The sequence below is a fragment of the Atta colombica genome, unplaced genomic scaffold (assembly GCF_001594045.1).
Source record: "Atta colombica isolate Treedump-2 unplaced genomic scaffold, Acol1.0 scaffold197, whole genome shotgun sequence".
NCBI classification, from domain to species: domain Eukaryota; kingdom Metazoa; phylum Arthropoda; class Insecta; order Hymenoptera; family Formicidae; genus Atta; species Atta colombica.
In genome coordinates this window covers 105,244-119,641 of record NW_017259290.1, presented here as the reverse complement: position 1 = coordinate 119,641, position 14,398 = coordinate 105,244, and the positions used below count along the sequence as shown (strand labels likewise).

At 25.6% G+C, this 14,398-nt stretch overlaps 2 protein-coding genes across 2 annotated transcripts; both read left to right on the top strand.

Annotated features, from left to right (window-relative positions):
- The first annotated feature begins 1,459 nt into the window (after positions 1–1,459).
- On the top strand, positions 1,460–4,682 carry LOC108686845 (major royal jelly protein 3-like). The gene is made up of 6 exons (XM_018192336.1): positions 1,460–1,726; positions 2,679–2,848; positions 3,009–3,221; positions 3,342–3,513; positions 3,991–4,211; positions 4,359–4,682. The coding sequence occupies exons 1-6, from the start codon at positions 1,525–1,527 to the stop codon at positions 4,524–4,526; spliced, it is 1,146 nt and encodes a 381-aa protein (XP_018047825.1). The 5' UTR covers positions 1,460–1,524; the 3' UTR covers positions 4,527–4,682.
- A 4,665-nt stretch (positions 4,683–9,347) lies between these two features.
- Positions 9,348–12,870, top strand: LOC108686839 (major royal jelly protein 3-like). The gene is given in 7 exon segments (XM_018192329.1): positions 9,348–9,544; positions 10,704–10,872; positions 11,248–11,469; positions 11,686–11,857; positions 12,301–12,390; positions 12,393–12,523; positions 12,655–12,870. Coding segments are annotated over 7 exon segments (1,197 nt in total).
- Positions 12,871–14,398: the final 1,528 nt, after the last annotated feature.

The following is a 14,398-nucleotide window of genomic DNA, read 5'->3' as shown; positions in this document are numbered from 1 at the left end:
ATATATATATATATATCAGGTAATTGCATTTGTGATATATGTGCGTCCATTAATAAGTTCGGTTTTATACTTTTTTATTTTATACTTTTTTTTTACAATCCAGAAGGTTATATATCATGAACAAAATTATTAATTAATGCACGTATTTTCAAAAATTTAATAGCTGCAATACTATTTTTTATTCCAAAATCTAATAGTTGGTACCAAGAGCATTTTAAAACATATTTTTAATAAAATTGGTATATACATTTCATATACATATAAAAACACACATATGTATGTTGGACACTTTGAGTAATGCTGTGACGTAAGCGGTACTGTTTTTAAACATCATAATTTGAAACAGCACTTAATAAAAATGAACTTTATCATTATGTTGTGAAAGCTTTTGATTTGACATCAATTATTTTAGTTTCTGGAATTAAAAATAAAATGTTATATTTTAAAAAATCGACGTGATTTTAATCTGACTGACCTTGACAAGATCGAACATATGATCAATAAATATAAATCATTTTAAATTAATTCTATTGTTTAGATCATTTTTCTTGCGTTTTCGAGATATTTCACCGGTCCGAGATTGTTTACTCTGTAAAGATATTTTTTAATTAACAATAAATCTTTTAAAATACTTATAAATATTTATTTAATATTAAAACAGGTTTTATTAAACGTTAAAAACATTTTTTACAATGTCAAAATTATATTTAAAAAATATTTAAACAATTAATTTTGACATAGTAATTTGACAAAACAATAATATTATGACGAAATATCTCAGTACAATTTATATATTGTCATCATTTCATTTCGTTGTTATTATACAATGTTTTCACAATTTGCCTACAGGAATAGTTTGTACGTTTCTGAAGTTTTTTATTAATTGTATTTTAAAAAATATAGTTTTAAAAAATAAAAATAGTATCGGTGATTTTTCTTTACATAATTCACACACACACACACACACACACACATGCACGCGCACACGCACGCACATCCAGATATATAATTATTTCACTAATATAAATATATGGACTATTGATTCCCACGGATTGCATAATTAAATATTCATTATTTTGCAAGAATAGTTGCTACACGTGTGCATTTAGTAATAATTTTACATTAATTAATCAATGATTGCATTTAGGAAGCTAGTATATGTATGTGACGCTTTGGGGAACTTCTGTCGAGTATGGAATTTTTGGAAAGAGATAACTGAAAAATAAGCAATCCACATGAATAAATAAATTACTAATTAATTAATAAAAGGAGGATTCCGGCTACATATGTTTTTAGAAGGCTCAGTTGTATTTGATTTTCTGATTATGATTGTAAATATTGTTTTTTTTTTTAACAAACTGTGTATCTACTTGAATAGTGGAGGGGCAGATTAAAGAGTATTTATGCCACAGCGGATTGATATCTGTATCAATTACTAATTTTAAGATTCTGTGTTTCAATTTTCAAAGACGAATTCGTATCCAAACAATCCCGTATTTACAACATTACCTATAACTATCTATCATGATTAAAATGGGACATCCTTTGTTTACTCTGTTAATTCTGTCGATGGTGATTGTAAGCTTTGGAGACAAAATGAAAAATATATATACATGGAAATTTCCTGAATTTGAATGGCTCTCTAAGGAACAGGAGGAAGACGCGATACGTTCTGGTATTTATAATCCTTCCAACTGCATGTTTGAAGATGCAAATGAAGCAGAAGGTAAGTTGATGATATACTATTTAAAAAAAGTTATAATGATTTTGCAGGAAATTAACTTATTATTTGTAAATAAGTTATAATCATAATTATTTTTTTAGTATTAACTTGTAGTAACTAGTATAATTTAATTTCGTTCCTTTTTTTAAATTACATTTTAAATGAAAGGAACAGAATATAATTAGTTACATTTCTTTTAATAACTTCTAATTAATTTAACAATTACTTGGCTTGTACATTAAATCCAACGAAGAATTAAAAACAAGAACTAATATCATATTAAAAAATTGTCGTGCCTTCATTATATAAGAGTGCGTTCCAAAACGTAACTACAGAGTTTCAATTAATAATATTTACATTTTGGGAAACAACCCCAGAGCTACTGTTTTTTAAATTTAATTAACAAATGTATTTGTTATTTAATATTATGTGGTTAAGGTATTTTTACTATAATAATATTATTATTATGTATATATAAAATATTTATGATAATTTTCTCAGAAAAGAATTTAAAAAGAATTAGAAAATAATATTATAAAAAGTTCTTTGGTTGAGAAACATTGATACATTGCTAGTAAGTATTGTATTATTAAGAATGCGATATTAAATTCAAAAAAAGAGGAGAATTAAATGATAAATAAAACAAAAAAGAATAAAAAATAGTAATATCTTTTATAAGAATTAAAAATTAGATACAAAATTTCAGGATGGGGTTCCAATCTTCCAATCTTTCTCTAGATATGTCAGTGATCAATATTAAATGTAACGATCAATATTAAATCTTAAAACTTTAAGCTAATTCTGAGCTCTATTGATTACATTCAATTCTTATTTTTTTTATATGTTTAGTATATCTTAGTTTTTTATATGTCTTAGTTTTTTCTATGATTTTTTCTTTGAAATAAATACATCAATTACAGTAGCAAACATAAGTTACAAAAATAAATTCTTATAGATGGAAGATTATTCATTACTGTAACCAACGTATACACACGTGCTTCACCTGCTTCTTTGACGACAGTAACTAATAAAACAGGACTAGGAGGTCCAATTTTACGGCCATATCCAGATTGGAGTTGGTATAATAGCAACTGTGATGGTATTATAAATGTTTATCGAATAGACGTACGTATATCAATATCTTTCATTCAAGAAAAAATATAATTTTTTACATTTATATGTAATGTATTAAAGAGCAACAGTTTATTAAATATTACACATAACTACATGCACAATAGAATAAATTTGGACAATATAGGAAATAGATTTTTTACTTTTATCTCAGATTCGATGCAATCACCTCTTCGTTATGGATACCGGCAAAATCGGAACCGACCAAATCTGTAATCCAAAACTATTGATTTTCAATTTAAAAGATGATACATTAGTTAAAACTATTAACATCCCAATTAATATTGCTGACAAAACTGGATTATTGACAGCACCTTTGGTTTATATTTCAAATGAAACATGCATGCATTTTCTGGATAAAATGATAGTTAGTATATCTTCTCTCTTAATTATAATATTGTACATATTCATCTGTGTAAATATTATTTAAGAACACTTTTAATTATATATCTCTTTTGCGATTTAATATATCTATAAATATATATAGATATTTATGACTGATACGGGAAATTCCGGTTTAGTGGTGTATAACTCATTTACAAACAGTATGTGCAGAATCGAATCTGATTACATGGAACCGACTGATACTTCCTTTTCTGTAAGGGGCGAAAATTTTACATATGTGGGTGGTATCTTCAGTATAACAGTTCTTGACGATGGTAAGTATTTGTATTTTAAATAATTGATATACTTAAGTTATAATAATCTTAATTTAATCTTATATTACATAGCAAGTCTGAAAATATTTAACTTTAATTTTACATTGACACATTTACCATTTGCATTTATAACTTCTTTTTTATGTGACATTAATATTTATTTATTTATTAATATATATATGCTTTGCGCGCTAGTAACAACTAATAAAATATAAAAAAATTTTATTTTTACCCTATTCATGTTTTGAGGATTTCCTCCGTGACTGTACTTATTTATGGAATGGCAAATGCAACGTTTACGAAACGTTGATATGCCAAGAATGAACATAAACATGGAAACAACTTGCGAAACATATAGTTTTTGCGTAAAAGTTACCCCCGTGGAAAAAGCATAGAAAAGTTTTTTACAAATAATCAATGTATTTTTGCTGTAACTTCCAAATAATAATCCTTTTCATTATATTTTAAATATTTTAGATCTCTATTTTGCTGCTGTATCAGGAAAGAAAATATACAAAATAAAAATAAATAACTTACTAAAATGTCCAAACAAAGAAACAGCTAATAATCAAATTCAACTTGTTAAAATCTTATCAAGCCAGACAATAGCTCTCACATCAGCAGGACAATCAATATTTTATAACGATTTTTGGGCAATGTTTATTCTACTCATGAAAAAATCCAATAAATATGAAACGGTAAGATATCTATATGTAATTATATCTTACGTATCAATAAAAAATGTCTAATAATACTATTAATGATTATAAAATACTATTAATGATTATATTTAATAGTCATTGATATGATTTTATAAACTAAAATAAACTGTTATTTATTTCAAGGAAATGTTAGCACAAGGCAGCGAAAATTTTCAATCTATAAGTTCGATGAAAATTTCAAATAATGGATGTCAGCTGAAGTGCATATCTAATAGATTTCAACTTTATGCTTTGGGCAAATTAAATATAAATGAAACAAATTTCCGTTATTTCAAAATAAATTTGTGCTAAAAGAAATACAGAATTAGAAGATAAGTTAGCAACACATTGAAAGAAGAGATTGGTTGCGGCAACAAATTAGATGATTAAATATGGCATAACATTTTTAATTGGTTGCAGCAATCAATTTTTGGTTGCGTTAACCAATCGAAATCTTATACTGACATTGCGAACTAACACAACAATTGGTTGCAGCAACCAAAAATTGGCTGTTGCAATTAAAAATGCATATTTTACTATCTAATTTGTTGCAGCAGTCAATGTTTTCTTTCAGTGTAAGTTCTAATTTTCATATTTTAAAAAATATGTATGTATATATACATATATAATATCAAATACATAAGATGTAATTTTATATGTATACATATATAAAATTATGTGCATTACATATATCTACATTGTAAAAGATTAATTTGCAAACCTTTTAAAATTAATTAAAGAAATTTAAAGAAAAATTCAAAGATTTTTTAATTATACATACACATAAAAATAAGTCATTAGGGCGATAATAATAATTGACATAGAAATAAATAATAAACCATTTTGAAAAAGTTCTGCAAATAATTTCAGACTAATATTTACTAAACATAATCTCACTCAACAAAAAAATTCGGTAAATAGCATCTTGTAAGATGCTACATGAATTTGATGTAAACATATACTTCAAAATTATGTCAAAACGGTTATTATATAATAAATGACAATACATCATTTAATTAAGACGTTTTCTTGAGATTATTTTGATTAATTCTTATGAAAATATGTCATATATAAAATAAAGTTGTTCTTTAAATACTACTACTATTTTTTGGATGGCCATTTTTTCATTAAAGATATTTATTTATCACTTCGTATAGAATCTATTGTTTTATAATGTCTTTCAAACACAAACAAAATGAACATTCTGAGCGAAAAAAGTATTTAATTAATATTTATTGAGAATCTTTACGCGCTAAGAGCTTGATGAGAGTAAAGCACGATAATATGTGTTCAAATATTTTTTACGAGGCCAGGAAAAGAAAAAGAAATAAAGCCGCAAACGTAAAAAAATTTAGAAAAAATTTTACATCTTCCCTTTTTTACATCCTTCACGAAGATCTCATGATTTATGATATTGATTAGGAAATAAAATTCTTCGTGGCATAGCGCAGCTATGCCATTAAAAGTCTTACCTTGTTTCAATAGACATGACACTTCGTAATGCGTTTGATTCTTTCGCAATCCAGATTTTGCACGACGTTTCTCACCAAACGAAGAAAATTTTTAAATAGTGATAAGTTTAAACTCAGATATTCCTGTACTTATTCAATTATGTTTCTGCGAGTCTTATCTTTTTTCTTTATGTATGATGATGTATTTATACTTACTATGAGAAAACTCAAAACTTAATTTGTTTAAAGAAACACTTTATTTAAAAAAGTCAGACATAAATTTTGTTAGCGTTAAGTGTATTTATTGGTTTTGTTATTTCATTATGTTTTCTTTTTTATTAATTTTGGAGTGTAATATTTGGAATGTAATATTTGTATTCAAAATACAAGTTATTTTATACATATATAAATTGTCAGAATGAATTGCAAATACTCTTCAAATAAACAAATTTGTTACTCTATTTCTTAAATTTATAATTTTTAACTCAATTAGACAAATATTAGTAAATATTAACCAATATAAAAAAGTGGCAATTTAATCAAAATTTTTAACGAACTGTCGGGTTGCAAGAATATCGAAATTTCTTGCAACATTGCTCATTATGCGTGAGATTACGTAATTATTTAAATGCACTAACAAATTTTCAAAATTATTTTTAAAATATCTAAAATTATTTTCAGATCTGTGTTTAGCTAAATTTTTTAGATATTTCGGCAAAATGGTTTCTTTCGTGTTCTAGATTTCTTGATAAGCTACACGCACATGACTTGTATGTACATGTTACTATGCATGTATAATTTGTATCATAAGTCATTTATAAATATTGTAACAACGTCAAGTTGAAAGACTTTTAATAGCTGTAATTATGATTAGAGGTTGCATAATCAATGTTTCAAAATACATTTTAATACATATTCATTGAAAAAAAGTATATAATTGCCAAACAATTGTTATTGTACTTGCATTTGCGACATACATATTGTACTTGCATTTGCGTCTACCACGATATACAGGTCAGTTATATTATTTTATTATTCTAATCCAAAAATTACAATAAACTTAACTATTTAGAAATGCAAAACAATTTCTGAATGAAAATGCACGGATCTAAATTTCCTGATTAAATTTATTAAATTTTAATTGAGATAAACAGATATATTTAATTATGACGACCAGAATTTTGATTAATGTTAGGTGTGGGAAAAAGTTCGTGGCGTCTTTTTAATGCCATCTAACGCTACGAACTTTTCCTCATACCTAATATGATTATATAGAATCTTATTGATTCATTCATTTTCAATCAGAAATTTTTCTCAGCACGCATCTTTAAAAATTTCCCTCTTAATGCAATTTATCACAATTTACAAATGCAATTTATTTCTAAACCAAATTTGTTTCACATAAGTAATATATACAGTTACGGACAAAATTGCATTTTTCAAAATTTCCCTCTTAATGCAATTTACCACAATTTACAAATGCAATTTATTTCTAAACCAAATTTGTTTCACATAAGTAATATATACAGTTACGGAAAATTGAGTGGACAAATAGTGGAAATAATTAAAAATTAGTCAAAGTAGTATTACTATTATATAACTATGTTTTATATATTACATATTTTGTGATACATACATTATTTAATGAATAATTGAAATTAATATTTACATTTTTTTTTGTATACGCAAACTATATTGAAAAAGTCAGCTAATTGTCGAGAGACAAAAATAAGTGGATACTTGGATAAAATTGTAGGACAAAAAACGTAAATAAATATGCGTAATTCTCCTTTCCACATAGTAATTTCAAACTAATTAATTAGTTTCAATTTAGATTTTTGAATAAATAATATAATAGAATGTCCAGAAGAAAAGAAATTTTAAATCAAATTCGCCATTTAATTGTTTCTGACTGCCAGAAGAAGTTAAATTACCGTGTAATAGCACAAAAGTACTACGTATCCAAAAGTGCAGTAGAAAAAATTTATAAAAAATATTTGTTGCATAATACCGTAGAAAATTTAAGAGGTCATGGATGCAACCATTATATTATCATATAAAAAGACCGAATTATTCGTCAATGTCGATAGAATTCAAAGATTGCATCACGAAATATTATTGAAACGTTAGAATTGAATATCATCGAAAACAATAAGATGGAGATTGCAGGTTGATTTAAAATATTGATTGAGGTTGAATTAAAATATTGCATACTATCTAGATGTAAGCCACATATTAATAAAACAAATATAAAGAAACGTTTAGCTTTTTAGCTAAAAAGTACGTTAATATACCATCGTCATTTTGGAATAAAATGCAATCTTTGGATTCTGTTGACATTGACAAAGAATTCGACGATCTTCTTGACGGTAATACAACGTTTGCGTCCACGACCTTTCAAATTTTCTACGGTATTATGCAACAAATATTTTTTATAAATTTTTTCTATTGCATTTTTTTGGATATGTCGTACTTTTTATGCACGATAACTTACAGCAGTTCGAAACAATTAAATGGCAAATTTGACTTGAAATTTCTTTTCTTCCGGACATTCTATTATTTATCTAAAAATGTTTTGCACAAAATCTAGATTGGAACTAAATAGTTTGAAACTAATATGTGGAAAGAAGAACTACGCATTGTATTTATTTACGTTTTTTTGACTTATGGTAATGTCTTATCCAAGTGTCCACTTATTTTTATTTCTCGACAATTAGCTGACTTTTCCGTTCAATATAGTTTGCGTGTACAAAAAAAAATATAACTGTTAATTTGAATTATTCACTAAATAATTTATGTATCACAAAGATATATAATATAGAAAATATAGTTATATAATAGTAATACTCTAATTTTCATAATTATTTCCACTATCTGTCAACTCAATTTTGTCCGTAATTATATAATATCTTAAAAAAAAATTGTTGTCAAAACAATTCATTACATTTCACGACGCAAATGCAATTCGCTATAAAAAACTAAATAGGACATAACCGAATATTACGTGTATTAATAATAAAATAAAGGAATTGTACCTATTTATCAGTCGTTTTTCTTCGAAAACCTATTAAGTTCGGATTTATAATAAGTTAAGCTTTAAGTTATAAGAAATTAACCAACTACGAGTCGAATGCGAGGAGAATAATTGATTGTGATTTGTCCATTCCTTATTATAGCTTAAGGCTTAAAAAATCTATTGTAGATCCAGGATAAAATTGAGTGAATTTGTGAAATTTTAGCATTTTTTCTGATATTTTATTGGGAATATTTGTTGCGACTATATCAAAAGATTGAATGCATACATCAATTAACAAATTGCAACACTTTCTTGGGTTTCCGAATGCAGCCTGTTCATCGAGCGATTGGTTTTTATTTATTATATGTATTAGATCAATCTAACCATTTACGTTTATCTGCTCTACAAGGAAAGAAATCCATCGAAAAAAAATGTTTTAGTTTATAATTCACACATCAATAATCGTAGAGAATAAAATGATAATAATATTAATAAAGAAAGTAATATTCCAATCAATATTTTATTAAAAGAACATTTGCGTAATATTTTTCTTGGAATTCGAAATTCTAACTCCCAAGACGAACTCATATTTTGGATAGAAAATTCCTTTTTGTCCTGCTCTGAACGACACAACATTACGATCTGTAAGCTGCTAGCTACTTAAAAATGGGATATTCTTCATCTATTCTACTAATTGTGTCAATGACAATTGTGAGCTTTGGAGTTGAAGTGAATTTCATACATGAATGGAAATATGCTGATTTTGAATGGGAAAGTCAAGAGCAGAAGCAAGCAGCGATAAATTCCGGCACTTACAACCCATTAATGTGCGTGTTCGAAGATGCAAGTAAAGCGGATGATAGGTTGATAGTAGATAATTTAAAAAAATTTATTATATAATACTTAATTTTAGAGTTCAACCGAAATTTTGGTTTCGAATTCGGTTTTGTTAAAATCAGGGTTTTGATTTGATTTTAGTTTCGATTAAAATTAAGAGAAAATTTAAGTGAGTAAACCAAAACTGTATGTTGCAACGCGCCAAAATGTACGAAAAACAACTATTTGATTTTAATTATTAACTCGTTTATTGAGCTTAAGATTTAAATACAAATTTAAATACAAATTTTGTTGTGATTCTAATAATAACTGCGAGGGAGTAACATTAACTGAAATATTGTCCCACAGATTACATGATTTCATATATATGATTTTATCTAATTACAAATAACTTTTCATAAGAAGTCATTTGGTAAAATATAAAATTTTATTTAATATTGTACAATAATTTCTCGTGGTTGCATATGTAATTATCGAATTATACATAATAATTTCATGAATTTTATAATGATTTCGAAGATTCTGTCCCACGATTACATTAAGTAATTCTCTCGTAACTATGATTTGATTCCTTTAAAAGTTAAGAAGGCAGTATTATTATATTATTATAGATATTTTAATAAAATTTTGTATTTTTTAAAGAGTAATTATAAATTAAAGAGTAATTTTAAAGAGTAATAAATTTGTCGTAATTTTTGAAAATCATACAGTCTCTGTAAAATTAATCCAAACATGTCGATTTCGACTCTGGCCGAAAAAAATGTAATTCTGTCAAACTCTCTCTCTCTCTCTCTCTCTCTCTCTCTCTCTCTCTCTCTATCTCAGTAAGACTTCTCTTTTGATTTCTAAGTTTCGTTTTCAGCTAAATTAAATGACAACCGAATATTCATTTTCAATTTCGATCAGAAATCAAAATGTGGTCAGATTCTATTTAATTTTACGTTGAAATTTGAATACTCCTTTTATATCACACAGTTTATTGTTATATTGTAGTATTTAACTGTAGAATAATCATAATAAAAATTAAATTACAATATAAGCATATTAGGAATTAACATTTCATATTTCGATATTATTAATACAACGCATAGCATTACTATTGTCATGAAATTAAAGAAATAAACATAATTTTTAATAGCAAACGTAAGTTCAATTTATAAACAAAAAAATATTTACAGATGGTAGACTATTCATTACTATTACTAATGTATATGGCCCTGGTTCATCTGCTACTTTGACAACAGTAACTAATAAAATAGGATCAGGTGGTCCAATTTTACGGCCATATCCAAATTGGAGTTGGTATAATAACAAAAACATATGTGACGGTATTGTAAATATTTACCGCGTGGATGTAAGTATTCGATATCTTTAATTTGTTTTTATAGCTTTTAAGTTTTTTATTTTATATACAATATATATATATGTTATGTTTATATCTTATAGTTAAATATATTAATATCAAATAACTATCAGTTTATTTATATATAATATTTTAATAATTAATACTATATTAGAGAAAAAGATATTAATGTGGATCCCTACTGTTAATATGGAATCAAAAAATTCTGTTATAATTAACATCTCTTACAAAGTTTATCAATTTCCGCAATATATTAGGAATACAAATAGATTTTTTTCATGATTAATATTAACTGAGACTCATTGCATACATACAATAGTCAAATTAATGACAATATATAAAATAGAATTTTTATTTTGATCTTAGATTCAATGCAATCACATAATTATTCTGGATAATGGCAAAATCGGGCAATTCGACCAAGTCTGTAATCCAAAACTATTAATCTTCGATTTAAAAGATGATACGCTTGTTAAAACTATTTACCTCCCACTTGATTTTGTTACTAACCGTACAGGTTTTGAATTATTGACAACGCCTTTGGTTTATGTTTCCGGAGAATGCAAGCAGTTTCTGGATAAAATGATTGTTAGTATACCTTCTTTTTTAATTAATCGCAGTAATAGATATATATTAGTCTGCGCAAATATTATTTAATTGCATATTTAATTACATATTTAATTACATATATACATACATATATACTTAATCAAATAACTAAATAATATTTGCATAGACAAATGTATATGCAAAAGATCGTATTTTGCTTGTTAAATAATTCAATATATATTTAAATAAACACAGGTATTTATGACTGATACGGAAGGATCCGGTTTAGTGATGTATGACTCATTTATAAAGCGTATGTGCAGAGTCGAATCTGATTACATGAAACCGACTGATACTTTTTTCTCTGTAGCAAATCAAAATTTTACTTATGAGGGCGGAATCTTCAGTATAACAATCCTTGATGATGGCAAGTAGACGCTTTTAATATAATAAACGTTATTTCAATCGTAATGATATACAAAAAGTCATACAAAAATCAGATTTTAAAGCTAAAAGTTAATTTTTTTCACATTATCAATTCAAGTCAATTTTTATATACATTATTGTATACATAGCATTAACAATATTTAGAAAAAATTGTTATTTATTTTTGACCTCTGACGTCATTTCTCTCAGAATTGTAACATGATATACAGCTAAATTTGCATAAAAATCTGATTTATATTTAATATTTAAAAAAAACTATGGTGATTACAAATAGAAATAATGTATCAACATAAAAAAAAATGAAAATTAAGTACTTGTTAGACGATTATTGAAAAGTGTAAATTCGCAAGCTAATGTAATCTGCAACGGCATATTTTGCTGTAACATTTAAATAATATTTTTTTTTCTTGCTAAATATTTTAGAACTTTATTATGTTTCTATATCGGGAAAAGTAATATATAAGATAAAAATAAAGACGCTATTAGAATGTCCAAACAAAGAAGAGACTAATAAAGTAAACTAGTGACTAAATTATCAAGCCAAACAGCAGTTGTTACATCATCGGAAAATTTAATATTTTATAGCAATTACAAGGCAATGTCTATTCTAGGCATAAATATTCTTAATAAGTCTAGTAAAAATGCGGTAAGATATTTAAATACAAGTAATTCTTACATAGAAATTATTAAGATCTTATTTCGAATTCTATTAAAACGATTGTTACATTTAATAGTTAGTATGATTTTATCTTTGTAAAATAAGATATTAACTTTAAGGTGGAACTAGCACAAGACGATGAAAAATTTCAAGTTATAAGTTCGATGAAAGTTTCAAGTTATTGGAACCAAATGACATGTATATCAAACAGATATCAACATTTCGCTCTGCATACATTAAATCTAGGTGATACAAACTTCCGCTATTTTGAAATGAAAGTATCAGAAATAAAAAAAAAGATGAATTTGTACATCTTGATTTTGGATGTCTTCTGAATCTTCAAACGAAATAAATATTTTGCATTGAAAAAAAGTGTTTATATAAAAAGTTAAGAATTCTTATATAAACATTATTAAATCAAATTTTTAGTTAAGTATAAAACAAGAAAGAGAAAGGAAATAAAACGGAAAAAAAATGGAGAGTAGCTTGCATTTTTCTAATTCTTTGCAAAGGACTCGTAAAATTATGGCACCGATTAGAAAATAAAAATTCCTCATTTGTATCAGCTTGGCAATAAAAAATTTATATTATTCTAATAAACACGACATCTTCGCCACACCAATCCAATGCCTTCAATTCTTCCGCAATCCAGTTTCGTACGATATTTTTTTCAGCCAAAAGAAGAAGAATCCGATTTACGTTATATAGTGACTACTTTATATTATATATTATAGTTTCACAATACTTTATAGTTTCAGATATGTCTGTATCTATTCGATTGAATTCGAATTTCTTCTTTTTCCATTATATACATTTATAATGACATATTCATATTTGCATTTATGAGAAAAATCAAAATTTCTCTTTTTAAGGCGACATCATTCTAAAAATTCAAAGATAAACTTTATTAGATTTGAATGCATTTGAGATCCTGCTATTTTACTATATTTTCCTTATTGCAAATAAACTTTTGGGTATAATGCTCGATTTTATAATAAATAGTATTTTATACAAATATATATAAAGCAATATAAATATATATAAATCAAATATATAATAAATCGCAAATAGTTTTAAAATAAATAAACATATTGGTCCATTTTATAATACATAATTTTTAACACAGTCAGTCTACATAGGGAAAAATCGTTATCTTAGCAAAATCTTCAAGTAAATTAGAAATAAATATATAAATAAAATTATATATAAATTATTCTAATATTATTTGTATTTTTAATTTTATAATGATCAATTTTTTGTTTTATAATTGTTATTAATATATCAGTCAGTATCAATATCTTTATATAGAATCTGGTAAACAATTTATCAATCAGATTCAAATTTATCAATTGTTTACCAGATTCAAATTCATCAATTATTTACCAGAATCAAAAATTCCTTACAAGCAAGGATCTTATATTGTAATAGTATTAAATCATTATATTGTCATTCGTTGCGTTATTATTTCGCAGTTCTCATTTTATCTCTCATCGTTAATTATCTGTAGATGATCGGGCAACAATGTTACAACATTATTCCCTCCAGCTAGCGGATTGCCATTTTTTCACTATGGCATAAGTTGTATTCATATCTTTACATCGGAGATAGTAGATATTATAGTCAAAATGACCTTAATATGTTGACAAAGCAATGTAATTTGACAAAAAAAAGATATTTTATTAATTTATTTATTTGTTATGAAAAAAAAGCTCGGATAACATAATGATCATGTTTGACTAATTTCCTCTTTTCGCAGTAATACATATTTGTCCGTGCAAATATTATATCAACTATGCGTTTAATTTTATACACACACACACACACACACACACACACGCGCGCGCACGCATATTTTATATATAT

Bases quoted from the DNA above. Each gene is read 5' to 3' on its own strand.
- LOC108686845 (XM_018192336.1), top strand. From the start codon at position 1,525: ATGATTAAAATGGGACATCCTTTGTTTACTCTGTTAATTCTGTCGATG. The intron at 1,727-2,678 runs GTAAGTTGATGA...AAATTCTTATAG, and splicing joins AGATGCAAATGAAGCAGAAG to ATGGAAGATTATTCATTACT. The intron at 2,849-3,008 runs GTACGTATATCA...CTTTTATCTCAG, and splicing joins TAAATGTTTATCGAATAGAC to ATTCGATGCAATCACCTCTT.